Consider the following 27,869-nt stretch of genomic DNA (forward strand, 5'->3'; position numbering starts at 1 on the left):
GATGACCAGTAGGTGTCTGTAGTGTTCAAAAGAAGAACAATTGAACTGCAACAGGTTCAGTTGTGAATTACAGTTACATTTATTCATTTAATAGACAAAACTTTTATTCAAAGAAACGTATAGGACAATTTTATCTGATTTCTCTAATCCTTTGTTTTGTCATGGTATTACTGTACTGTAATTGCACTGATACTCAATAGCATGTCTATACATTTTCGGAATCACAAATGACATTCAAAGATAAACAGAGGTTTTGGCCTTTGCCAAAGTGAGTCCAACTCCAGGGAGCAGGTCCTGAACAGAGAGATTTAGACACCCCAAAACATAGTGCACACACTGTAAAAAAAAAAAAAAACTCTCTGAGCTTACTTAAAAAAAACAAGTCAACACATTTCACTAGCTTTTTTGAGTAATTTCAAGGCAGCACAGACAGTGGGACACAGTGGTAGCAAAGAACAGATATGGCAGATGTACTGAAGTAGAGGTCTGTTACAAGTTAGTGAGGAAATGTGTAGGCTGAAATAACATGTATTACCACTGTATTGCCATTGTCGTGTTTCATAACCTAATTGCATTTTTTTCCATTTAAATCACATTATTATGAGAATCAAGTATGCTATTTGTAGGTTAAATTCTGATTCATTTTAAGTAAGTATATTAAAGAAAGGGAACATTAGCTGGATTATTGTTGTTGTTATACACACAGGTAGAGGTGTGGCTGGTTGTAATATCTCTGCAGTGGTGAATGGGGTTGAAGAAATACCTATTGTGGCAAAGGGGGAAATTTTTTGAATTTTAATATTAAAGGTAGTCATAAGTCCATAACAAACCGTGTGAACAGGTCCTATGCACACGTAGTTGTAATTTCCCTGTATGTCTTGTTGAGTGAGAAGTATTGAAGACACTCTGGAGTACTCTGGATCACTCATAGATCTACGAGTGTTTCCGCAATGTTCTAAAGCAAGGATGGTATGCGGAAACAGTCCACAAAACAAGAGGGACTTCTATAGCTACTTACAGTGGCTTGCTTTAGGGCAGTGAGGCCCAGAGGTGTAACATAACTCCATTCTTATTGACAGTTTGGAGAATAAACATATGCATGACAGATTTAACCGTTATCATTATTGTCATTTGTTTATAACATATTAAAAAATTACCTTTTAATGTCATCAGCGAAGGCGTCTCTAGTACATGGCCATCATGGTTTGCGCATTCTACAGCATGTAAAGTATAAACATAAATTACTGTCTGCTATTTGAATGCAGCAGAAAATTAGATCTTGAACTGCTGCTTAACTTGATAATACAAAAAACAGTGCTGTTGACACACATGCATATATATTCATTCAATTTAGTCACAGTACACTTATTGTGTATCATCGAATGATGCCACCTGTTGAAAGCAAATACTGTAGCTATTGTCAAAAGATTTACAAAGATTAACATTAACAATAAATATGGCTTACTTCATCACTACCACAGGATAATCTTGTGAGTATAATCACAAGGCCAACATGAAGAATCTGTGTCATGTGTTTTAGCTCATAGAAAGATGGCACTGTTAAACTGACTGATGTGTAGGTGATCTGAATAATTACCTGCGATACAGTACACGCACAACACACACACTGATCACAGCCAAAGCCACAGTGCCAACTAGAGCACCATAGAAACTGAGTTCATCATCATAACACAGGTCCAACCACGCATCTACAAAAGATTAAGAGCTATGAATTAGTTATCACTTTATATCATTGAGTCATCATACAACAAACAGGAACATGAAAATTACAGTACGGTAATGTTAGAAATTCATTCAGTAGAAGTAGAGACAAACTGAATAAGTAGATTGGATTGTTGCGCACCATTGATGCGAAACACTGTCGTCTTTGTGTTTTCATCCTGGGATACTTTACAGGTGTAGGTGCTGAACTTTTCCACCTTGTTCACAACCAGGCGTCGCTTGACTATCAACCCATCAGAGTTCCACTCCGTGGGCTTAGCTGGTAGTGTTTTCCCCGCACTGTCAAACCAATCAACTGCTGGTTCAGAGTTCCAGCCGGAGGATTTACATACTAAGCTCAATCCTTCACCATCAACTTTATCCAAAGAAATCACTGGCTGTGAACTTATGCCTATGTAAGATCAAAAACATGCTTTTGGTTAAAACATAGCCAATATTTTTTAATACAATTTAGAGTTGTTACTTTAAAGGAGCACTTCACCGTTTTTTCTATATTGTGTGGCACAGTAATACCCTCACTCTTGCACTTTCAGTTTCACTTTGGAGTGAGGATATTACTGCGCATTGTCTAGCTCCCAATGTTATTCCGCCACACAATTATCCTTTTTACCTGCTTATAAATGCACTACGTTTTATTTTGTCTCACCAGATCGTGACTAATCGTGTAACTTAATAGCGAAAACATGGGGGTGTTTGGTCGTTTTTAACTTCATCTCTGTTTGGATCCTAATGAAAAGTTGAGCCGTGTGCCAGAGCCAGTGCCAGTGCATGAGTGCACACATTGAAACGTGAGAGGTATGTATCAACTCGTCTTAGTTAAGGGAAAAACATAGTTTAATATGAAAAAAAACGGTGAAATGTTCCTTTAAATTTTGATGTTGACACGAGGCTTTGTGTTGTAATGCATCTGTAGTATTACAGGTTATACATGCATTTAATAATTGATTTAAAATCCAATCATCCAATGTTCCAAAGGCACATTCTGTTTACTAATCTGATATCATTTTTAAAAGGCTTCTCTGAGAAAGCATTGGAGAACCCTTTTGCAATTATGTAAGCACATAATGTAACCTGAAAACTGCTACCCTGATTTAAAAAATACAGTAATAATAGTAAAAAAAACAATGCAACTGATGCTGGTATTCATCTCTAATGGAATGGGAGGGAAATCTGCAAGTGACCCCAAACAATATATTATAATATAGTTTCTATAAAGCATTTTATTATTATTATAATTTGCTTAGTCTGTAATGAGTCTGTATATTAATGGTCTTAATAGAGCCATGCATGTACATGTTGAAACAGGAACATAAAGATAGTAGTGATGAAATGCAGACTGAGGTGTCTGTTCAGCTGTGAGGATATAATTGTGTCCTACCTGAACTGCTGCACGGGAGAATGAAAATCAGACAGACACACAGCAGAGATTTAGAGGAGGAGCCGGACAGGTACATGACTGGAAAACGGTTGAATACCCCAAAAAAGAACATTAAAATGAAGTCTTCTGGATCTGACAAGATTATTTCCCCTGTTGTCTGTGGTTTAAACAGTGGCAATGTTCCCTTTAGCTACCACGTTGATCTGTTCTGTTTTCGGAGAAGGAAAGATGTTCAAGTGGAAACTACAGATAACTGGTCTGACTGGCATGGCACATTGCAGTGTAAAAACAGCATCAGGTCACACCCATCACAGAGATCTTGGCAGGGTGAACAAATTATGCCCTGCATTTACTATCTCTATCTGACTGCCTGGTCTGTTACAGTCTAGTGAGAAAAAGACAATGAAGCGCATCATCACTATCACAGAGCCATCACGGTGTTCGATTAGGGCTTTCATCTGCTGAACAAAACAAGACTTGAATCTTCTATCTAGTTGCCAGGACAACAATACACTTCTTGCTCTTCACAATGCAAGTAGAACGCTCCATTGACTTGAATGGGATTTCCCAGAGCCATATAAAGAGGAAATGTTAATAAAGTGTTGTTAAAGCGTTGCCTGCTGCAACAGCGACATTTCCGGAAAGGTACTGACTCGATTAAATTTATTCTGGACTCTCTATCCGACCACATAAAGACGTGGGGATACTTCGGTTTGGCTTCAGGGACCCTCTACTCACTACCACGTAAGTGTAGTGTTGTTTGGAACAGTAGAAAAGGTATAAAAATAGCGTTTTGTAGCGGCGAAAGACATGCCCGCGTCACTTCCAGGCTAACGAGTTTTGGCTAAAAACGGTGAGCTCGAACTTTCTCAAAATACATCCGAATGACATGATTTTGGTGTCAACTAGTATGTACTCCCAATAGTCCGAAAAATTGCTCTAAAATGCATTTCACTCCGGATTATCCCTTTAAGTTTCTCGTTTTGGCAGTAGTCGTGTAATAAGTGGGATAATTGTAAACTTTGCCTCGGGGTCCATTTTGCCCTGTATTTATTTTCTAACCTGACACTCGCCAGATCCTTGTAGTTCGCTGAGCTTCACAAGGATCTGGGACTAGTGCTAGTCGATAGGAGATGTATTTCTGAAGGCGGGGCCTTGTAAAACATCCTTGCATGTGATTTGATAAACCACTTGTCCGTTATCTTGAATGACGTGCTAGGCTACTTCAAGCTCTTGCCAAACCCGGTCGGAAGAAGAGTGAAAACATCCTTGCCACCAATAAATGTCTTTAAAACCATTTTCTGTTAATCTTTTAAAGAATGAATATTCGATAGATTCGACAAATGGTTGAAATAGCAGAATCAATGTCAGCACAAGACTCCTCGCTGCGTGCCGCCATTGTTGTTTGAATCAAACACTCGCTTCGGCGCTCCTGATAGGTTCATAATTTTTTTCTCCTTGGAAGGAGTTTGGATTGCCCTCGAGCCCAGACTCTTGTTTGGAGCTCTTACAGCCCCCCCCAACCCCAACCCCACCCTTCTCACGGATAGAACACTACAGGTTCCTCATTCCTCTAACTGCTGAGAATGTAAACAACCCCACCCTTCTCACAGATAAAACACTACAGGTTCCTCATTCCTCTAACTGCTAAGAATGTAAACAACCCCACCCTTCTCACAGATAAAACACTACAGGTTCCTCATTCCTCTAACTGCTAAGAATGTAAACAGCACAAAGTAGGCATACAGTATGGCTACGATGCTTGGCCCGAGATATAAGAATTATAAAGGGGAGTCCATATACAGTTACAGTTGAGAGAGAATATTTATTAAAGAATTTAAGGAAAGCATGAGCTGTATAGTGACTACAATGTAAAAATGCAAGTACTGTATATGTTTACATTAGAGGATATATGTAAAATCGAAATAAAAATGGTTACGGAGAGAGGAAGTCCATCTGATGGGTGGAACAAAGGCCCTCTTCCTGTCACATTAGTGTGGCCAATCACGAAGGCCCTGCCACATTAGTGAGTCCAATCATGGAGGCCCTGCCACATCTGCTGCATCATTTACATGCTGGAAAGACAAACAAAAACGTGTCACTTGTAAGTATCCCCTGAGAAACACTTCAAGGGCTCTTGTTAAAATAATAAAACACTATTTGGGAAGAGTATCACACTATCTTTAACTATTTTTCACAGCATGGCCATATCCATGTGTTTGGGTTGAACGGCATGACAGTAACATCTAAAATATCACCATGTTAATGTTATATTCTTATCAAACTTTAGCTATTTTCAGAATCAACTACATTTTCCTGATGACCATAAATCGGCCGGCTGTTGAGCCGAAGGTGATGTGAATAATTACCAATTATGCAACACGTTGACGCGAGAAGGCAGACACAGATCGCAGCCAAAACCCAAGCCACACACTTAGCAATTAAGGAACGGTGTGCTGAAGAGTCACAAAAATGAAACCATCCTTCTACAAAAGATAAAAAAGTGAATAAGTTTATCGTTTATCACAATTGTTGTACATGGTGTGGTTAGAAATTCAGTTATATTATTTAAGGAGAGAGAAGCAGGTATATTGGATTGTTGAGCACCATTGATGTGAAACATTGTCTCCTTCATTTGGTCTTCACCGGATACTCTACAGATGAAGGTGCTGTTCTTTTTCAACTTGTCCACATCCATGCGTTGTTTTACTGTAAGATGATCGTAGAACGAGCCTTCATTGTTAGATGGTAGTCTTCTCCCCTCACCGTCCAACCAATCAACTGCTGGGTTAGGGATCCATCCGTCCGATTGACACAATAAGCTGAATCCTTCTCCATCAACTTTGTCCAAAGTGATCACTGGCTGTGAGCCTACGACTATAATACAGTCAAAAACATTTCTGATTAAACCATAAGCTATATCAGGGGTGGCCAACCAGTCTAGCATGAAGAGCATATCTAGCATACCAAGTATTAAACTAATGTGTAGGCTAGAAACAGTGTTATCACCTCCGCCAACAAGGTTATGTTCTCATCGGGGTTTGTCTGTTTGCTAAGCAAGATGTTAAGCGGAGGCGCGAGATGTTAAGCAAGATGCGCGAGGCATAGGTCTGCGATGTCAGAGTGCTTTTGTTTTGATTACTTTGACATATTAACCAGAGGGGTTATGCTACAAAACGATAAATCCTTCTTTTCAATGGCACGTGTTCCTTTTACTTATGATTAGCTTCAGGGTATTTCTGATTGCAACAGTATCATTAAACCTGGCTGAAGAACGAACACGTCTGCTTCTTTTTGCCCAAGATTCCTATCCATATCATGATGGTAAAATTATTACTGTTACTATTAATAGGCCCTAATTACTTTTGGCAATAGGCTACTATCCAATTCTTACCGGAAATAACGGCTATCTAAAAAAAAAAGTCAGAGGAGAAGTGAGAACATCAGTTGAGGAGCCGCGAGCCGCAGGTTGGCCACCCCTGAGCTATTTTATGTAATAGCTATAAGCCATAATGAATTTGTGGACATTAAAGGGATATTCCGCCACATGGAACTACACTCTTATCTGGCGTAATAATCAAGGGAAGTTGCAAATGTACCTCGGACGCAGTGATATCACGTCAGACGATTATTATGTCAGATGAGAGTGTAGATCTATGTCAAATCAGCCTAGAAAAACGCCAGGATTCATTTTCAGTTGGTCTTATTGCACTTTCAAACTTGAAAAGAGACACGTTATAAATGGGAAAATTACCAGAAATCTGAGTCACTATTAAGCATGATGCTAGCAGGCGAGAAGCTAACGGTCTAATCCGATTCAATGATCTATGCTATAGGCTGAAGCTAAAAGTTGTATCGCCAGACTCACAGAATGGCTGGATGAACGGGAAAGAGGTAAATATCGATTGTTTTGCTTGAGGGGAGGTGGAAAATTAGCTTATTTAAAAAATGGCGGAATATCCCTTTAATTAAACCCCAATTGTTGCGTTATTGAAAAACGGGTGGAAAATTAGCTTATTTCCAAAAATGGCGGAATGTCCCTTTAAGGGCCCTGTTAATTTACTAATTACAACTTCGGTAAATGTTGGGAGAGATTCATATATTGTATTTTTTTTATTTTTTTTTAAAAGGTACTTACCTTTAACAACTACTATCACTAGTGCATACTCTTTAGACTCTGTTTTGCATGTGTAGCCTCCTATATCTTCAACTCGCAGTTGTCTGAGGAGTAGTGACGCATTTCCCTTCTTGAGTTCTTTCTTGGAGAGGGATGTTCTGCCCTTATAAGACGCCATTTGATTGGTGTAAATATCAGTGCCGTCTTTATATTGGTGCACCATCCTGCCTGCCCTAGTCCACTCCACTGTTATCCCCTCAGCATTCCCACTGGGTTTAACAGAGCAGGGAAGGACCAGGTCTTCACCAACATTCGCATACAGAGGACCAACCACCTTCACATCTGTAAAACAGAGATATAACTGAGAGACTGCACAGTATGTACAACTAAAGTGTGTTAATCAAGTAAATACATAAGCTGGATGAACCCTGCCTGACCTGCCGGAAAATTTGGATTTCGCTCAGCAGCTCAGGCTGGAAACCTGCACATCTATCTCTCCTGCTTCCTGTCCACAACCTTTGGGTCCAATCACAAACTAGCTTATCTAAAAGACACACTGGATCATTGGTCTGATTGGGTTGAAGGACTATCCAAGCCTACAGAGTCATTTGAACGATGCCCATTGATCACGCCTCTAGTGCAGACTCCCCATACTAATGTTCAATCTTAAAATATTGAGTTTAGTATGGTGACAGACTAATAAAAACATGCGGTTTCCTCAAAAACAACAGTGAATGACGGCAGCAGTTTCAAACTCTTAAAGGTGACACAGAATGGAAATAATTTCTGTCTTGGTTTTGAATTAGGAGAGGTTGTGCATAACCAAAGAGCTATCATGAATATGAGGCATGGTTGTGCCCTCCTTCATATGAAAATCTTGAACTTAGAAATAGCCACTAAAAAACAGGCGAATTAGAACAAAGCCTTCCAAATATCGTAAAGCCATTGAAGTTCAATTGGGGTTGCCAAAGAGGGCGCCAATTAATCAAAAGGTACATTTCCATACCCAGCCTAAATATAAGGTTTTAATTGGGCTTGTAAAATTGCAATTGAACTTATTTTTTATTCATCAAAGTTGGAAATATAGTATTTTAACATCAGAGAACACAGTAGAGTACTCAAATCACAGTACAATATTCAATACTCAATAGACTAGCTAATTCTAGCACTTACTAGACTAGAAATGACTGCATGACTGCACTTTGCGCTGCTCTAACCTGTCTTTGTCACACTGAACCTTGATTGTTTGCCTTGCTGGAAGTCATTTTAGTGAAACGCGTCAGCCAAATGTAATGCAATGCAATAACAGCAGTGGTTATTGTGTCCTACCTGAGCTTCTGGGTGGGAGAACCACATAAGGACCAAAACACGACGAGCCGGAAAAATATGCCGTGACTGTAAAAAGCCTGAACAGTCTAAAAAATGACTTTCTATAACTTAACTCTGACAGACACATTGTCCTTTTGTCGGTGGTTTAGAGAGTGCCAAAGCTCCATTCAGCTACCAGGTTCATCTGTTTTGTTTTCGGGCAGGGAAATATGTTATTACAGCAGATAACCGGTCTAACAGGACGTCACAAATTTCCAGGCATTGACAAGTCGTCTGATGAACAAAATATGTCCCTGTATGTCTGAAAACCTTTTACTCTACCAGTAAGGCAAAAAGATCCCATAGAAAATGTCAGCAACGATTAGAAAATGAAAGAAAAGGATGGACCATAGCCTGAAAACATTTATCAAATCTGGAAATGATGTGGATATGAAGCTGTTTAACCCTACATCCCTCCTGTCAAACCTTCACTTTCACCCTATAAGTAGTTAAAGAACTCAGAATGTCCAAATCAAATTATTACATTCACTCTATCAGAGGCCCGGGAATGGCAAAATATTTTGGAAACAACAAAAATAATAAAATCAATAATTTCTTCATAGAATCTGTTAAAAACCTTGCCTCAAGGTTTTTAAGCAGGAACGATATAGGCCTAACAACAATAGACCTGTTTGAAGATATTAATTTGGGCTCAGAGAGGTGTAGATTAGTTTCGACATGCTAGCTTACGCAAGTATGGCGCCGCATGGAGCATTTAGAATCAGAATGTCCAATAAAAATCGGCGTTGGTCCATGCGTCATTTCCAGCTTTGAAATTTGGAGCATGGTCAGTGCCGACTGGCGCTGGATCCCAGCTCCAGTGTTCAATATGGAGTTGGTTATGAATCGGCTGTTTGATTTACTAGCCTAGCCTCCGCCATTTATTTGTATGTAGGGCAGGACTTAGTCATGCTCTCCAGTTGTATATAATACCTCCATGGGTAATCCGCATGCTTCCTCTGTGACTTTAGTGCTCATGTGATTTGTGTAATGCTCACTTTTTTTGGTTTGACGCTTTATAGTGTAACCATTTACTTTGAGAAGGTCACCAGGTCCCATTGTCTGAGAAACACCACCAACACTAACACATTTCTATAGCTTTTCTCCACTGTGGGTAAATGGTAGTTTTGGTGGTTGAAATGTTCACCTCACTCAAAATGGACCACTTGGTCATCATCATGGATACATGGATCACTCTTCTCCAAACAGCCGTGGCCTACTGGTTAGGGCTTCGGGCTTGTAACCTGAGGGTTGCCAGTTTGATCCCCGACCAGTCCAAGGCTGAAGTGCCCTTGAGCAAGGCACCTAACCCCTCACTGCTCCCCGAGCGCCACTGGTTGGGCAGGCAGCTCACTGCTCTGGGTTGTGTGATTCACCTCACTGTGTGTTCACTGTGTGCTGTATGTTCACTAATTCGGTTAAATTTGGTTAAATGCAGAGAACTGAATTTCCCTCACGGGATCAAAAAAGTATATATTCTATTATATTCTAAACAACTCAGCTTAACCTTTAGGAAGTCACATCTGGAAAAATATTTTAGCTTTCACTGGATTTTTTGTTCCAGGGACATGGCCTGAGATTGGCATAAAAAGCAATACATCCCAATGATACCATGTCCATTTCAAGTGTGGGGGTGAGAAAATTGTTATTTTTTGGGGGGGCAGCCGTAGTGTACTGGTTAGCGCATCGGGCTTGTAACCGGAGGGTTGCCGGTTCGATCCCCGACCAGTCCACCACGGCTGAAGTGCCCTTGAGCAAGGCACCTAATCCCTCACTGCTCCCCGAGCGCCGCTGGTTGGGCAGGCAGCTCACTGCTCTGGGTTGTGTGATTCACCTCACTGTGTGTTCACTGTGTGCTGTGTGTTCACTAATTCGGTTAAATTGGGTTAAATGCAGAGAACTGAATTTCCCTCACGGGATCAAAAAAGTATATATTCTATTCTATTCTATTCTATTCTATTTTGGGAAGTTTTTCAACCAGGGGAACCTGATGACCTTCCCAAAGTGAATGGTAACACAAACACGAGATACAGATTCCCAGATACAAGCTACAGTACATTAAGATGCTTTAGGTAAAGACCAGGCAGTGTGCTGAATGAAAATTAGACAGATGCACAGCAGAGATTTGGATGGGGAGCTGGTGACCAGATCAGATTGTGATATTTGCATAAAATCAGTGAATATTCAACAAATCCCTCCCTACTTGTTAACAGCGCTCTGCTCTGCCTCCGCCCCTCCTGTGCTGGAGATTCACATTTTCAGGAAGCGCAGTGAGCGAGATAATTAGGAATAAAGATCTTGCCAAAAACATGCGGACATCACGGATTCATGTAGCCTATGCATGTGTGCTTAAGCATTATCCACACAAGATGCTCTAGAAACAGGAATTGTTCAAGTAAAGCAACAAGGTTTTGTTGGGTTTCGAACATGAGTCTCGTGTAGGCAAAATAATCACTGACCTGCATCGTTACCACATCACTACGGTAGATATCAAACAAGCATACTGTTGCTCATATACTGAAATCATGACGTCCAAATGATTTTCTCTCACTTGCAAACATTTTGTGAAAATGCGAACTCTCAGGGGCAGAAGCCCTTGTTGAATATTCACTGATTTTATGCAAATATCACCAGTTAAAATGCACACCAGTTAAACTGGAGCACAGGTAGGCTACATCATGACTAGAAACTGAAGACTGGTAAATGAAGTCTTTTATTATTATGATCGGATATGACCACTTTTTTGCGCCTGTGGTTTAGACATTGCCAGTGGTCTGTTCAGCTACTGTTCTGTTTTCGGGAAGGAAAGATGTTCAACCGGGAACTACTACAGAATACTGGTCTGACTGGTCTGTCACATTAGAGTGAAAAGAAAACCCAGCAAACAGCATCATGGCACAGCGCCTATCTCACAATTCCATCAGCCATATTTCATCTGAACAAAATAGGACCTGAATACTACACTATACACATAAAGAGTATGGACTACATATACTAAAGTGTTTGGATTTATATTGAAACAACGAAGATGAGAACCTGAATACTACACTATACTACACATAAAGTGTATGGATTTATATTGAAGCAACAAAGATGAGAACGGAAGTGAAAAAACTATTATGAGTGATATTGCACATAACCAGTTATGTAGGCACCAATAGTGTCTCAAATGTAGCGATTGACAGACAAGCAGAGAAGTTGTGCACCAATGTAGCTATTTAATTAATTGGAGGCCAAGCAAAGAAATTGCTTTTCTTGTCTTCACTTGTGCCTTTACCTATCATTATTATTATGCATCTTCTGTCTTCTGCCGTTGGACTCTATGACAAGCTTTAGAAATGTATGGTAAAGAGTACTACAATTTGGCACACTTACATTTCACCAAGTAGCATGGCTACACTTTTAGTGCGCTATCAGTGCCATGATTTTGGATCACACTTAAAGGTGAACTATGCAAGTTTTTTAGCTTAATTTGCCTTAACTGATCAGCTTCGGAGTCATTGGAATGCGTATTTGACTTATTTCGGGTTGACTGATTGCTGTCTCGCTTCCCCCTAGCGCCTCTGAACGGAAAAAAAAACATGCTAAGTTTGTGCCTCGGGGCCGGTAACACTGACAAACAGAAAGTCTCCAGCCTCACGATCATGCTCAAGAAAAGGCAGAGTGTTGTAAAGGGAAGTAGGGGAAGCTCTGCAGAGAAACTCGCAAGCGTAAAACGAGTGAAAATGAAAAGTGATCAGATACAAATTCTTGCATATCAAGACGCAGATATGACATTTGATGGAATGCTTGGACCCCAGCGTACATGTACTGTCTCTTTTATGCTTGGCCAACTCCCTATTTGCAATAATTTACTGATATGTAGTTATTTATTTATATTTGATTTGTTTTGTTTGTTCGGGGCAACATGATTTTTAACAAAACATGCACAGACAAAATACATTTAATGTATTGTGCCAATGTTAGATTAGCCCTATCTTATCATGTACTTTAGTATACGCTTACCTAGATAAGATAGTATATCTTTCAGTAGATATCAGAAAAAATGCTATCTTTGAACTGAAGAAAGGTAAATCTGTTGAGGACCAGTGGGTATCAGTATTGTTCAAAAGAAGAACAACGGATCTACTTGAGGTTCAGTTGTGAGTTTGTCTGGTTCCTCCAATCCTATATTTTGTAGTATTACTGTAACTGCACTGATACTCAATAGCACATGTCAATACATTACTTAATCACAAATTACATTCAAAGAGAAACAAATGTAGACGAAGTCCAACTTCAGGGTACAGATCATGAACAGAGAGATTTTTAGAGACCATACCAGTAACTTACTTCATCAACAAGCCTGCTCAACAACACTGTGTTTTAGCAATGTTTGTCATCATCATATATGGTCTGTTACTCCTAGAGAATTTCACTCTTTTATGTGTAGCCTTTGTGTTGTTTGTGTTTGTGTTAATAACACACACAATGGCTACCGTGTGAACAAGCTTAACCGATATGGCTCTGTGTATGTTGATTGTGTTTGACTTAAAGCTGCCGTCGGCAAGCCTTCAAAATTCTGAGTCTAAAGTCGGAAAATTCAAACTGATACAACTTTCAGGTGCCTCCCCCAACCTCTACCAAGCTCCATACTGTCCCCCGAACCCCTCCCCCTCTGGAGACGAGGTCAGAGCCCCTTTAGGGAGAGCCGGTCCACTTCCTATTAACTCCATTGTACCGGATTGTTCCTGCAATCTGTTGAAATTCCGCTAGGGGCGTTGCCGAGCAAGTGATAAATGAATTGTGGTCTATGGGGCTAAGCGGCTAGAACTCGTTTTTTTCACAGTTGACAACTTCATTTCTTAATGTACATTGTCGTAGTAGCTACCTGAGTATGGGTTTTCCACTGGAAATGAAATAAAAAGTCACTCATGTCCTTTCTGCTTTTCATAGGATGGGCCGTTTTCCCTGTAACATGCTAGCATTTAGCTCATCGATGCTCGCGACAATCGCGACCGATTACGACCGTCGTGAAGCTGAACCTTCTTTTAGGTCTATGGCCGTAAAGTGGTTCGCTTGTGTCACGTGACATGAAAACTTTGAAAGGGTTTTTAGGAATAGCAACACATATAGAAAATTGCATTGGTCAGCTAATTGTCAAGTCAAGTTATCCTGCATCGCATGCATTAATGCAATTTCAGGACAAAAAAATATATATAAAGACAAATGTGGTACTGGGGGGTTCAGCTCCATTGCCACCCATTCATTCATCACTTGCTCGCGATCGCCCTCTAGTTGCAGTACCATGCGGAAGTATTTCGCTAGTGGTCCTTCTCCCCTTATTAGACATTCTCTGACGAGGTTGTGTACGTGAGCAGCAGAGTAGCTGCGGTTGGATAGCAGCATGTGTACAAGCTGTGACTGACAGGTAGCGATTCCCCCCCCCCTAACGTGATTGCTTAAACAAAATAGGGAGCGCTCGATTTGTGCAAGCATGATTACAGGCTTCAGAGGGAGCTAGAGAATTCTGGATTTCTCCATACAGCCTATTCAATATTCTACCTCCAGAATCCCATGACAGTTCAAGCTAATATGACTGATAAAATGCTGCTAACGGTCACCACCACACAATAGCTACCGTGTGAACAAGCTTAACCAATATGCCTCTGCCAACAAACCGAAAGCCGTGAATCCAGCAGAATCTGGTCAATCCAGATCTGTAGATCTGTAACGTCAGATCAGCTGCTTTGTGTTTTCTATCTGAATCACAGGTTAGAGCGACTAAAGGAGCTCTTCTATTGCCTGTAGCCTACTTCTCTCCAAGACACTGCATCATGCATTTCCCAACATGCCCAGTGGCAACACGGACATCTTAATAGTTTACAGCTCAAACAGAAATGGGCCTACAGCGTAATTCATTCATTCATTCATCCATCCATCCATCAATTAATTAATTGCTTGGACAATTAATTCACAAATTCATTCATTCATTCATTCATTCATTCATTCATTCACTCCCCCAGCTTCACCACATGTTAGAGAGCACTAGGAGCTCTTTTATAGGGAGGGAGACGGGAATGATATCAGGACGTTGAACACCATTCATGTGAAATTATCTCTTCCTCGGAGCCACCATGTAGGGGACATCGTTGTCCCTCCACTCCACTATCAGGCGGGTATTCCAAGTGCGTGGTTTAGTGAGAAACCTGGGTGAGGTAACTCAGAGTAAGTGGTAAACCTCCAACAACATGGAGCCCGATAACATTGTTTTGTTAGGTGAATGAAACCATGCAGCTTTTATTAGGAGGTTTACCACTTACTCTGAGTCAACTTACTTGTGGTTTCTCACTAAACCACGTAGAATAGCCTACCCCCTGATGTAGTTTGATTGTGTAGCCGCCAGAGTTCCCCTTTATCTCTGTGAGGTAAGCAGGTTTGACTCATGCTCAACAGTGCAGTTCACTAGACATTCATCTGCAAGGAGTGTTCCTGGTCTATTCAGTTGTCAAAGTAATCAACAACAACAACACTGCATTTAAATATAGCGCTTTTCAAAACCCCTAAGTGCTAGAAGGGAGGGGGTGTATGGTGGGTGTCACATTATATGTTGTATGTTATATGTGATGTGTGATGTGTGATGTGAACATCAAATGCTGCTCTTTTATGGAATGTTGATTGATGATGTGTGAAGAAGAATATCCTTATAGGACAATAAAGAATCTATCTAAGTATCAGCACACGACTAACTTTGTGACTTTAGTGCTCATGACATTTGTGTAATGCTGTAGATGTGTTAAGCTCTCGCCATGTAGTTTAACATGATGACCAGTAGGTGTCAGCATTCACAAAGATGTGTTTTACCCCTCCATGTGAGTCTTGAACAAAGTCAAAATCTCAACCCAAGGCCATGTCCATTCAGTCCATTCACAACAAGAGTCAGACAGGACATTTTTAGTCTGGATCAATGATTAGTGGGTTTCTGTTTTCTTCAGAGAACTCCCCAGGAAGGAAAATTGGATAGAGTCGCTCTGTTCGCTTTACACCTTTTAACAAGCAGATGAGATGTCCAGTCACTGCATTAAACAATGACACCTGGCTCCTAATATGCTCCACAAAAACTCTCACTATATCTAGCCTCTCACTTAAAGGGATAATCCGGAGTGAAATGCACTTTAGATCAATTTTTCAGACTATTGGGGGTACATACGTTGAGTTGACACCAAAATCATGTCATTCGGATGTATTTTGAGAAAGTTCGAGCTCACCGTTTTTAGCCAAAACTCGTTAGCCTGGAAGTGACCGGGGCGTGTCCTTTCGCCGCTACAAAGCGCTATTTTTATACCTCTTCTACTGTTCCAAACAACACTACACTTACGTGGTAGTGAGTAGAGGGTCCCTAAAGCTAAACCGAAGTATCCCCACGTCTTTATGTGGTCGGATAGAGAGTCCAGAATGAATTTAATCGAGTCCGTACCTTTCCGGAAATGTTAGTAAAGTGTTGTTAGAACGTTGCCAGCTGCAGCAGCGACATTTCCGTCAACTCAACGTATGTACCCCCAATAGTCCGAAAATTGATCTAAAGTGCATTTCACTCCGGATTATCCCTTTAAACCAGCTCTACCTTTGGGGATGTATTTGCCCAGTAAAGTCCATCTTTTAGCCCTAATATGAAGTGCTGTTCTGGAGAAACAGGGATATCTCCCCTGCGAGGTGCTGATTCACTCATCAACCCAAGAGTCCATTCTGTCTTCCCCTCAACCTTCACATCATAATAAAATGTAGTAGTGTAGTGAGTGACCCATTTCTAATTCTATCTCATCTATGCCTAACACACAGGGATATTCATTAAAATGCTGAGGGTTTACATGTTTAATGTTGTGTGCTTAATGTTTGTCATTAAACAATATATGGACGGGTGTGCATTCATGCTGTAGCCTATAGGGTTAATGTGTCGTTTTTTTGCGTGATGAACTTTGTAAAAAGCAACATGATGGCAACATGATGCCAACATGAAATCAGCAGGGTTGCCAACTTCGGGTGTTTGGCTGGAGTGAGATTTTGAAAAGGGGGGAGGGGGGTGCATTTGGCTTATTTGAGGGCCACGCAAAAAAAAAAAAAAAAAAAAAAATGGGTGCCGAAGATATCAGCACAATCTTTAAGTGCAGGCCCCTTGCCAGACACACGGGGCCCATAGCCTAGACCATAGACTACATAAACATCTGGTAGTTGTTAAACCAGGTGAATAAAATATAGGCCTACCAGTATGGCTTTCCCAATGTCATTTGTAGTGGTGTTGTAGACCGATACAACTCACATCCAATAAAATAATAGGTAATTTACTGAATCATACTGTGTAGATGTTCTGTACAGTAGGCTATCTACCCAAACAACCATCCATCAATCCATCCATATATTTAGGCCTATCTATCTCATGTAGGCTATCAGTTTATCATAGTCAATGAAAAATACATGATAAGAAATGTAGTGTCACAATTGTTTTGATATTGATAATCAGTCAAGAATTTTGATATTTTCATGATTTGATTTGGGAGCCCCCCCACAAAGATCACAAAGACATTACAAGCCCTTATACCACTGCTTGGTCAAATTTCCTATTGTGATGCGCTATTTGGAACGTGCATTGTTTTTCTATATACCGCACGGCTATGAAGTAGTTCCTTTTTTTGGGCTTATTACACTTGAATATCAATTCGCCCATGTGAATGTAACGGTAAAAACAGCAACGTTGTATCTAAGACAGCGGCAATATAAACGAAAATGATAGTAGCAGTGGTATAAGCGGGATAATCAACTCCGCGCCCTGTGCGTTTATAGGAAAATAATGCACTTATCAAACTGTAAAGTCCCCTCCGCCTGCGGCGTCGGGTCCTTATTACCACTTCGAACGTGCATTATTTTCCTATAAACGCACGGCGCGTCGTTGATTATCCCTTACCTAACACACTCAGTGAAAAGGTGGTTTCATGTCTGTATTTCAAACATTTTGAAATTCATATTAAGTTTACATTATTTATGATCTGCGTAATTAGCTAAAATACATAGTAAGTTGACTATTTCATATTGATTTTAGATTTTGACACAATTGTCATACTCACTTACATTTAGCCTATCTTTATTGTCATTTAATGCCTGTCACTTTACGTAAGAGAGTGATAGGTTTCAGTCATGCTTTTCGGCTATCCTAAAGTTATTAATATGTGGAAGTAGCCAAATGTTTTGTTTTCTATGTAGTCAAAAGACCAAACAAGTGGAAGAGCAGTAGCCTAGTTCATTATTTTGGGGCGCATACAACGGGATTAGCCTACAAATTAATTACATCAACAGCCTAAATTCACCTTGACTTTCTCGCGATCCGTCTATCACAGCAACTAGTAGGTCTATAATACCATCGAAAAGATTGTGCTCTGTCAAGAGTCATTCATTCATATCAGTGTAGAACTTCGTGAGCAATCACGCCTGCGGCGTCGGGTCCTTATTACCACTTCGAACGTGCATTATTTTCCACGGCGCGTCGTTGATTATCCCTTACATAATTTCTCTGCGCTGAGAACGTTGTAGTCAGGTATTAGACCTATCCCTGCAGTTCATCTAAAGAGCCTATACATGCCTTAAATTCGTCTACTGCCTAGTGCCTACACAATGATCTGCTGCATGTGGTCAAGTCACCAACTGATAACGAACGGGTTGAAGAAAAATAAGAATGGATTTTGGCGTGACATTGCTTAAGTCTGCGTGAGAGCGTGAGATTGATGCTGAAATCGTGAGTGTCACGGCGAATGCGTGAGAGTTGGCAACCCTGAATCAGGACATGCTCACTGGATACTTCATGCTTTAAGCATGCGGTTTAGATGATGACCAGTTGGTGGCAGCATTTCACACATGTGTTTCCCCCCGAATGTAAGTCTTAGATCTCAGTTACTTAAGCTCTGGATTGGGCCATATACAAGACTAACGTGTCAAATATCTCTGTATGGCAAATTATATGTAGTATATATGAGTGTAAATAAATAAATGTAAATTATTAATGGAGATACTTTAGTGCAGCTATGGTAGAGCAAGTAACCAAACACAGACCTCACAGGAAGACACACACACCCCCACACACACACACACACACACACACACACACACACACACACACCACACCACACACACACACACACACACACACACACACACACACACACACACACACACACACACACACACACACACACACACACACACACACACACACACAAACCAGTTTCACTTGTCTACACGCCTCTACATGTCTACATGGTTTCAGACACCTGACACCTGAAATGATGCTATGGAGCTCTCTCTCTCTCTCTCTCTCTCTCTCTCTCTCTCTCTCTCCTTCTCCTTGTGTGTGTGAGAAAGAGAGCAGGCCTGACAACCTTGTCTGGCTCATTGCCAGTTATGAGATTTTCAAATTCTGTCTCCACGGTAACCACCACACCAAGGCTGCGGTTAGCAGGCAAATGACTCATCGCCTTCCTCTGCGAAATCAGCCAATGAACAGCAAGCATTCCTGCCAAGAGGAGCATATCAACCAATCAGAATCCAGCCTGTTGGTTCAGTGGAAAAAACAAATGTGTATTCAAAGGGGAATGGATGAGTCCTAAGGGGGGAGCTTAATGTCACTCCTCCTGTGTGTGTGTGTGTGTGTGTGCGTGTGTGCGTGTGTGCGTGTGTGTAGGTGTGTGAGTGTGTGTGTAGATGTGTGAGTGTGTGTGTGTGTGTGTGTGTGTGTAGGTGAAGGTGTGTGTGTGTGTGTGTGTTTGCGTGCGTGTGTGTGTGTGTGTGTGTGTGTGTGTGCGTGCGTGCGTGTGTGTGTGTGTAGATGTGTGAGTGTGTGTGGGTGTGTGTGTGTGAGTGTGAGTCTGTGTGTTCGTGCGTGCGTGTGTGTGTGTGTGAAACCGGAAGGCTTCACCCCTCCTCCTTTATTCTCAATTCTCAGTTTTACCTGAGTGCACACCTGACTCCATGCTGTGTAAAACCATTGTGACATCACACTTCACCCCACCCCCGCACCGATACAACTAACCACCATGTAGTAGACCAATAACAACACCCCTCACCGATACACACACTAGCCTACTGTAGTAGACCAATAACACCCCACCCCCCCCTCGTCATACTATAGTCTATTGTCTCTAGAGAGGACCGATAGCAACAACACCCCCCCCACCCCAATTGATACACCTAAATACCATAGCAGACCTCCCCCCCCCCCCCCCCCCACACACACACACATTCTCGTCTCGCATATACGCCATAGCTTTGGTCTGTGGACCCACCCCCGCCACCACACACACCCACACACACACACACACACACACACACACACACACACACACACACACACACACACACAGAGACACACCTCTCACCCCCAGTACCGCAGCAGACCCATTGTAAGACTAGACCTCCTCCCCCTCCCCCTCTAATACAACTACACTGCTGCAGCAGACCTACTGTAATGACAACAACACAACACAAACAACGCTGGGTCACACAACAGATAGCAAGAGGCGGGCGGTCCACTGGCATCCTGCTCATCTCAGTTCTCTGGTGATCCACTGGTGGCTTACTGACAGATGCCCCAATATTTTGCCACTATTGCTCTAAAAAATCTTCTTTTTATTGTTATTATTATTATTATTATTTATTCAGTTATAGTCTACTTTATCGATCATTTAAATAACAGGTCATGTATTTTCTTAATATTTGTGACAAGTTAAATTTCAAGAGCTATCTGCCATTCTAATGTTGCTATCTGTTAGACAACATCATCTGATGGAAATTGCTGATAATAAACAACAAGTAAAGTTATTGGTGGTGTATTTAAAACTGAAATTGTTGGCCATTTGACTGCATCCAGTCCTATTGCTCTTCTGCAGGTGCAATAGGATAGCCTACTGTGGCTGAATGCACTGCTTTAGAATAAGTAGGCCTAGGCCTATCATAAATGATACAAATTGTAGACATAGCCAACGCTTACATGACTGACATGTTGGCTCGCCTAAATTATGTTGTGTTTCACAGATATGGCTATTTAGCCTAGCCTAATTGACTAATTTACAAGAGCCACTGACAACAGCCTAGACAAACTCAGTTTGTTTTGAAAGACGTGTTTGTCATATTTCTAAACTGAGTTGAGTAGAACATTAGGCTATAAACCGGGTGAAAATGTCACTGTGTCAGTCGTTCCGGCTATCACACGCATGACAAGAAGATGCCACCGAACCAGTCGGACAAGTCACGTGGTCTCGGTATCGGTTGAACACGCCGCTTCTCGTCAAACACAGGTGTTTGTCGGCTTACACGGAAGTAGAGCCAATGAAATTGGTACAGGTGCGAAAGTAACCTGATCAAACGCAGATATTTGAGCAATTATTACACACTTTTGCTTATTTTATTTTTCTCCCTGGAGTTTGGACGGAAGACGGTGGAAGTCCGTTATTAGGCCTACCGAGGACTGTAATTCTCTCTGGCAGAAATGTTCAAGCTTGTGTTTGGAAGGCTAACGCTGGGGCTGCTGCTGTGTGCGACAGGTAAGGACATGTTTGTTTGGTCTAGTCACCGTCAGGCAGTCACTTTTTACAGTAGGCTAGTTATGAATAATACGAGGTGTTGACATCATATGGTTACTATGTAGCCTGTTTAGTAGCCTACAGCCGCCTATCAAGCGTGTCAAAACCTGGAACGTCCTCAGTGTTGATATTTTACGTCGCAATAAATCATGATTATGTGACATTAGCCTACTACTTCTACTGACTATTGAGTCAAGGTTTTTTTCTGTCTCAATAGGTAGCCATTTATGTGTTGGTCCTTTTTATTTGTGTGTTGAGCCTTTTTGGGACTCTTAAAACAATTCAGTAAGGAGTCTGGTAGTGCAACAGGTAGCCTAGATTTGTATGTCACGGCAGGTTATGAGAATGGGCGTGGCTGCGTGTAGGTTGCGGTGCTCTGCTTACCGCAGTGTCATATGAGCAAATATTAGTTCCCCACTCAGTAGCAGGCTGTAGCGCTCTACAGGCCTATGGTTATAGGCTACTTACTAGACTTAAAGCTTTTGCAGGAATGTAGAACCATAGGCAACTGTAGGCTATAAGCTGCACAGACCTACACTACGAGTAGTAGGATAAGGTGAGGTGTCTTCATAGTTTGCATCTCAAGTAGAAATTGACCTACAGTGTCATTCATTCATTCACTCCCTCAGTCTCCACCTCCGGCTGAAAGTGTTGATCTTATACTTAAAAGTAATTTTACAGTGTGTCTCCTGGGTAACATACTGTAGGGGGAGACTGGGTATAGTTGAAACACAGGGATAGTTGTGACATCACCATTTCCACAGAACAGGAATAAGATATTGGACATATGATCACATCAGCACATCCACCACTCCACCACTATCCCACATGGTGATTTTTAAGCCTATAATGTCACCCGTTCTCATTGGGCAAAGGAAAAGGTGATTTTGGCATAAGAAAGTGACATTTTTCACCACGGCTATATTTTTCTTAGTACTTTTACCATTGAAGATACAATCACATGCCTCATATCATAACTGTAGCCTAGTCTCTAAGGCAAAACATGATGCATTTCATCCAAGCATAAACCAAAGCACTAGGCCTATTATACAGCAAGATACATATGGCTGTCAGGGATCGGGGTAGGTTGTAACACTTATATATGTATACTTATTTATGTGTCATTTTAATCATCATTTAATTAATTTCTCTGCCATTGTTTTGTCAGTTGTAGCTTATCAACACTGGCACATCTGTAGTACAAGTTTTGTGCAATATTTTACACTATTCAGTCAAATTTACACAGAGAAACACACACACACACACACACACTCACAAACACACCCTATACACACATCTAGCACACAAAAATACACACACACATGACCATATATACAAAGGCTACTTTGGTTATGGCCATTCAAAGAGAAACAAAATTAAAGAAAGCTGATTTCTTGTGTTCATACATCTCAATGTCCCAAACATGTTTTTGAAAAATATTGCATGGTTTGACCTCTCTTTTTTCTAGCTGTCTTTTATCTAGCTGTTACAACTTACCCCTTAGTGGGGTAGGTTGTAAAAAAGGGTCACCTTGTATTTTACACCAAATTACAAGGTCTGTCATTTTCTTGCAGAAATTTGAGTTGGTTCTATCTGAAGTAGACAAATGTGGGTATTTTGAAAAAAAGGTTTCAGGATTGTAGCTAAAAAAATGTGTTACAATCATACCCGGTCTCCCCGTACACCTGGTCATTTTTTCTGATTTTTTTTAGACCTATGTGCGTGGGTCCTGGTTGAATTGACATGGAATGACCCATGTGACATCATCAACCACTTAGGCCTACTCTACTGACTGTGAGGCCGATGACAAGTTGTTGTGTCAGTGTTGGAAGCGATCAATGTGTGGGCCGGATTAATGAGTCACAGTAGTCTATGAGCGCAGGCGGGGCTGCTTGTAAATACTTGACCTGTAGTGCCCTGAGTAAATATTATGCTCCCTGCCACTCAACTGCAGTCCGTAGCTGCTGCATCCTATATGCTGCATGCTCAGCTCAGCTGCAGTCCGTAGCTGCTGCATCCTATATGCTGCATGCTCAGCTCAGCTGCAGTCCGTAGCTGCTGCATCCTATATGCTGCATGCTCAGCTCAGCTGCAGTCCGTAGCTGCTGCATCCTATATGCTGCATGCTCAGCTCAGCTGCAGTCCGTAGCTGCTGCATCCTATATGCTGCATGCTCAGCTCAGCTGCAGTCCGTAGCTGCTGCATCCTATATGCTGCATGCTCAGCTCAGCTGCAGTCCGTAGCTGCTGCATCCTATATGCTGCATGCTCAGCTCAGCTGCAACTGCAGTCCGTAGCTGCTTTATCCTATATGCTGCATGCTCAGCTCAGCTGCAGTCCGTAGCTGCTGCATCCTATATGCTACATGCTCAGCTCAACTGCAGTCCGTAGCTGCTGCATCCTATATGCTGCATGCTCAACTCAGCTGCAGTTCGTAGCTACTGCATCCTATATGCTGCATGCTCAGCTCAGCTGCAGTCCGTAGCTTCCTGCTATTAGCATCCTGTGGTGCACCAAAAGGATGTCAGTGGACCACCTGAATCCAGGGCTTCGGTAGGGTGCCTTGGCTATTATACAGGTTAAGGCTACAGGTTAAGGCTACAGATGGGCAGTTGGGTGTGTAGCCTTGTGAATAATGATGCTATAGGCGCAGTTGTGTATGTAGCATAATGAATAATGATGCTATAGATAGGGGCAGTTGTGTATGTAGCATAATGAATAATGATTCTATAGGGGCAGTTGTGTATGTAGCATAATGAATAATGATGCTATAGATAGGGGCAGTTGTGATGCTATAGGGGCAGTTGTGTATGTAGCATAATGAATAATGATGCTATAGGGGCAGTTGTGATGCTATAGGGGCAGTTGTGTTCATGTAGCATAATGAATAATGATGCTATAGGGGCAGTTGTGTATGTAGCATAATGAATAATGATGCTATAGGGGCAGTTGTGATGCTATAGGGGCAGTTGTGTTCATGTAGCATAATGAATAATGATGCCATAGGGGCAGTTGTGTCCGTGTATAAGTGAATCATGATGTCAGCAGTGGCCTAGTGTGTAGCCTTTGATGCTCCTTGTTAGTAGGGAGCCACACGTGGACCTAGAGAAGTTGGTGTGTTGTGTGTAAACCCAGTAGGGGTGGTGTTGTGTGACATTATGAGGGCAGGTTGTATGTGCTACAACAGCAACTACACACACACACACACACACACACACACACACACACACACACACACACACACACACACACACACACACACCTACACACACACACCTACACACACACACCTACACACACACACACACACACACACCTACACACACACACACACACACACAGACGCGCATAGCGAGAGAGAAGGCAGTCTGCTTTTTTTTTTCTGTGAATCTCATGTAGTTTCATTGTGAGTAGCAGGTCAGTGTTTGGCATTACAGTGTTGACATTACAGAGTGGCATGTTGCACTATGCACACACACACACACACACACACAAACACAGAGAGAGAGAGAGAGAGTGTGTGCCTCTAATGTTTGCTTCTCAGGTTGATATGGTGAGAGCATTAAATGGGAAAACTACACAATAAACAGAGAGAGAGAGAGAGTGTGTGCCTCTAATGTTTGCTTCTCAGGTTGATATGGTGAGAGCATTAAATGGGAAAACTACACAATAAACAGAGAGAGAGAGAGAGTGTGTGCGCCTCTAATGTTTGCTTCTCAGGTTGATATGGAGAGAGCATTAAAGGGGAAAACTACACAGTAAGCTAATTAGCCACAGCACTTGAAGCAGAGAGGGTTAAAGCGGAGCGAGAAGCAGAGAGGGTTAAAGGGGACATATTATACCTCTGTCCCTGTAGTGGTATCAGAGAGGGTTAAAGCGGAGCGAGAGGTGCAAACGTTCGATCATTCCCGCGTTCTGTCTTCGCAAATGGGAGGGGGGCTAAATCCCCCTTTAAGCAGACCTGTTGACATTCGAACTGAACTGCTTGCCAATCTGACAGAGATCGATATCCCACTATGATGTCTTTGCGACACGCCTCTTTAAGCAGACAGGAACTGTTTGAATTTTTCTTCCATAGAGATGCATTCTGTTGGTCTATCTTGTCAGTAAGGATCTTTGCTTGATGCAGTGTGATGGAGCAGCTAAGAGCAGCCGAGCCCACAGCTCCAGATAACACTCAAGTCTGCGCCCAATGCACATATGTGTAAGACAGGCTAGACAATGGCCCAATCACAGTACAGGGGCGTATCCAGGGCAGACTAGGGCCCAATCACAGTACAGGGACGGATCCAGGTCAAACTAGGGCCCAATCACAATAGAGGGGCGTATCCAGGTCAAATCAGGTCTCCTTGGATTTAGACAAAGGTTATTCATGGCGGAAGATATATTTCATCAGCAGCCACTTCCTGGAATCTGGATCAAAATTCCCCTTTACGCAGAGCAGAGGCTGCCATTGTTCCATTGAAGTCTATTTCATTACATATGCTAAGATCATATAGCCTACATAGAATTAGGAATGTGCATTTTTGGCATGTTTTCATGATTCAATCAGGTATTGTTTTTAGTATTTTTGAGCTTTCCAGTCTGGAGAAAATCAAACTTGTATCAGGTGTGCGTACAGTACACTCTTTGGTTGAGACCAACACTAGACCCCCATCAGCTGAATCATATTTCATCCAAGCAGAAAGTAGATTCCTCTCTGTTAGTGTGGTCCCAGTTCCTCTAACTGAACAGTTGGACTCAAAGTCTATACGCCTGTCAGACACTTGCTCATACTCAATTAAGCCTTGTCCAAGATTAAACACCTTTTTCAATCCAGATTAATCCTCACACAGGAAATAAAATGGGCAGACATGTTCCAGAAACTGGGATAAGATGTTTCAGCTTGTCGGGTATTGAATGCCATTGGGGCTCACAAACCCTCCCCCAGATTATGCAGCTGCCTGACGGCTCACACAGTTTCCCCCAGATTATGTACCTGCCTGGCGGCTCACACAGTTTCCCCCAGATTATGTAGCTGCCTGGCGGCTCACACAGTTTCCCCCAGATTATGTAGCTGCCTGGCAGCTCACACAGTTTCCCCCAGATTATGTAGCTGCCTGGCAGCTCACACAGTTTCCCCCAGATTATATAGCTGCCTGGCGGCTCACAAACCCTCCCCCAGATTATTTAGCTGCCTGGCAGCTCACACAGTTTCCCCCAGATTATGTAGCTGCCTGGCAGCTCATACAGTTTCCCCCAGATTATGCAGCTGCCTGGCGGCTCACACAGCTTCCCCCAGATTATGCAGCTGCCTGGCGGCTTTAGCTGATGCTCGCTTCAGCAACTCAAGCTTCGTAAATCTGATTGGTTTTGTTTTTTTCCTCCTTGCTGATTGTGTTCGGTGACCTCGAGAAACAACGTTCTGTGTGTGAAATCTGCAGATTAAGAGAGAGAGAGCAAGCACAGAGAGAGCACAGAGCACAGATTGTAACCTAAATCTTTGCTTAGCTGCTGACCAAATATTTTGTATATTGTATGTGATCTTGTCTATTGTGTAGCAGTAAGATTCTTCTCTATGACAATAATGTGTCACATTGCAATTTTGATAGTACAGGCGATAATCATGTTTACATGTTAATAGTACAGGCAATGAGATGTTCACATAAGCTAGTACAGGCGATAATCATGTATACATATTAATAAACTAGGCAGACAGCTCAAATGAAGGAGAGCAAGAGGCCGGAACACTTTAAATGAACTGTTCTGTTGTAAATGGTTACTAAGGGTAAATGTTCTAGTAGGGAACAGGGACTGTTCTGTGGTAAATGGTTACTAAGGGTAAATGTAAAATGCTCTGGTAGGGAACTGGGACTGTTCTATTGTAAATGGTTACTAAGGGTAAATATTCTGGAAGGTAATAGTAATGGTTCTATTGTAAATGGTTACTAGGGGTAATTGTTCCAGAAGGTTATAGTAATGGTTCTGTTGTAAATGGTTACAAAGGGTAAATGTTCTGGAAGGTAATAGTAACTGTTCTGTTGTAAATGGTTACTAAGGGTAAATGTTCTAGTAGGGAACAGGGACTGTTCTGTGGTAAATGGTTACTAAGGGTAAATGTAAAATGTTCTGGTAGGGAACTGGGACTGTTCTATTGTAAATGGTTACTAAGGGTAAATATTCTAGAAGGTAATAGTAATGGTTCTATTGTAAATGGTTACTAGGGGTAATTGTTCCAGAAGGTTATAGTAATGGTTCTGTTGTAAATGGTTACAAAGGGTAAGTGTTCTGGAAGGTAATAGTAACTGTTCTGTTGTAAATGGTTACTAAGGGTAAATGTTCTAGAATCTAGTAGGTAATAGTAACTGTTCTATTGTAAATGGTCACTAGGGGTAAATGTTCTAGAATCTAGTAGGTAATATTAACTGTTCTATTGTAAATGGTTACTAAGGGTAAATGTTCTAGAATCTAGTAGGCAATAGTAACGGTTCTATTGTAAATGGTTACTAAGGGTAAATGTTCTGGTAGGGAACAGTTACTGTTCTATTGTAAATGGTTACTAAGGGTAAATGTTCTGGTAGGGAACAGGGACTATTCTGTTGTAAATGGTTACTAAGGGTAAATGTTCTGGAAGGTAACAGTAACGGATCTGTTGTGTGTTGGCTTTGCAGGAGCTCTGGCCT

The 27,869-nt window shown here is 41.6% G+C and overlaps 3 protein-coding genes across 9 annotated transcripts in view; 1 reads left to right on the forward strand and 2 right to left on the reverse strand.

The window, feature by feature from the left end:
* Positions 1-88: 88 nt before the first annotated feature.
* LOC134082145 (butyrophilin-like protein 9) lies at positions 89-3,707 on the reverse strand. 2 transcript variants are annotated; one of them, XM_062537801.1, is made up of 5 exons: positions 3,122-3,707; positions 1,865-2,134; positions 1,598-1,709; positions 1,158-1,214; positions 89-336 (listed from the first exon to the last, which is right to left on the reverse strand). In XM_062537801.1, the coding sequence occupies exons 1-4, from the start codon at positions 3,231-3,233 to the stop codon at positions 1,199-1,201; spliced, it is 510 nt and encodes a 169-aa protein (XP_062393785.1). In that variant the 5' UTR covers positions 3,234-3,707; the 3' UTR covers positions 89-336; positions 1,158-1,198. The 2 variants fall into 2 exon arrangements, with proteins under 2 accessions (XP_062393785.1, XP_062393778.1); XM_062537794.1 differs by having other exon boundaries at positions 89-763; positions 3,122-3,611.
* A 1,214-nt stretch (positions 3,708-4,921) lies between these two features.
* Positions 4,922-8,759, reverse strand: LOC134063646 (butyrophilin-like protein 2). The gene is made up of 5 exons (XM_062519317.1): positions 8,568-8,759; positions 7,260-7,580; positions 5,729-5,998; positions 5,491-5,607; positions 4,922-5,196 (listed from the first exon to the last, which is right to left on the reverse strand). The coding sequence occupies exons 1-5, from the start codon at positions 8,692-8,694 to the stop codon at positions 5,186-5,188; spliced, it is 846 nt and encodes a 281-aa protein (XP_062375301.1). The 5' UTR covers positions 8,695-8,759; the 3' UTR covers positions 4,922-5,185.
* A 12,149-nt stretch (positions 8,760-20,908) lies between these two features.
* LOC134082161 (junctional adhesion molecule A-like) overlaps positions 20,909-27,869 on the forward strand; it is a 17,762-nt gene continuing 10,801 nt past the window's right edge. For 3 of the 6 annotated variants that reach the window (XM_062537809.1, XM_062537815.1, XM_062537821.1), the window contains exons 1-2: positions 20,909-21,169; positions 27,858-27,869. The exon at positions 27,858-27,869 is cut by the window's right edge and continues 48 nt beyond it. In XM_062537809.1, the coding sequence (XP_062393793.1) occupies positions 21,115-21,169; positions 27,858-27,869 (67 nt within the window). In that variant the 5' untranslated portion in view covers positions 20,909-21,114. The remainder of the gene's footprint in view (positions 21,170-27,857) is intronic. The other 3 variants (XM_062537830.1, XM_062537835.1, XM_062537841.1) reach the window with 1 other exon arrangement.

Source organism: Sardina pilchardus, chromosome 1, assembly GCF_963854185.1.
Source record: "Sardina pilchardus chromosome 1, fSarPil1.1, whole genome shotgun sequence".
NCBI classification, from domain to species: Eukaryota; Metazoa; Chordata; class Actinopteri; order Clupeiformes; family Clupeidae; genus Sardina; species Sardina pilchardus.

Bases quoted from the DNA above. Each gene is read 5' to 3' on its own strand.
- LOC134082145 (XM_062537801.1), bottom strand. From the start codon at position 3,233: ATGTTCTTTTTTGGGGTATTCAACCGTTTTCCAGTCATGTACCTGTCC. The intron at 2,135-3,121 runs GTAGGACACAAT...GATCTTACATAG, and splicing joins TCTCCCGTGCAGCAGTTCAG to GCATAAGTTCACAGCCAGTG. The intron at 1,710-1,864 runs GTGCGCAACAAT...AATCTTTTGTAG, and splicing joins GACAGTGTTTCGCATCAATG to ATGCGTGGTTGGACCTGTGT.
- LOC134063646 (XM_062519317.1), bottom strand. From the start codon at position 8,694: ATGTGTCTGTCAGAGTTAAGTTATAGAAAGTCATTTTTTAGACTGTTC. The intron at 5,999-7,259 runs GTAAGTACCTTT...ACTGTATTATAG, and splicing joins AGTGATAGTAGTTGTTAAAG to TCGTAGGCTCACAGCCAGTG. The intron at 5,608-5,728 runs GTGCTCAACAAT...TATCTTTTGTAG, and splicing joins GACAATGTTTCACATCAATG to AAGGATGGTTTCATTTTTGT.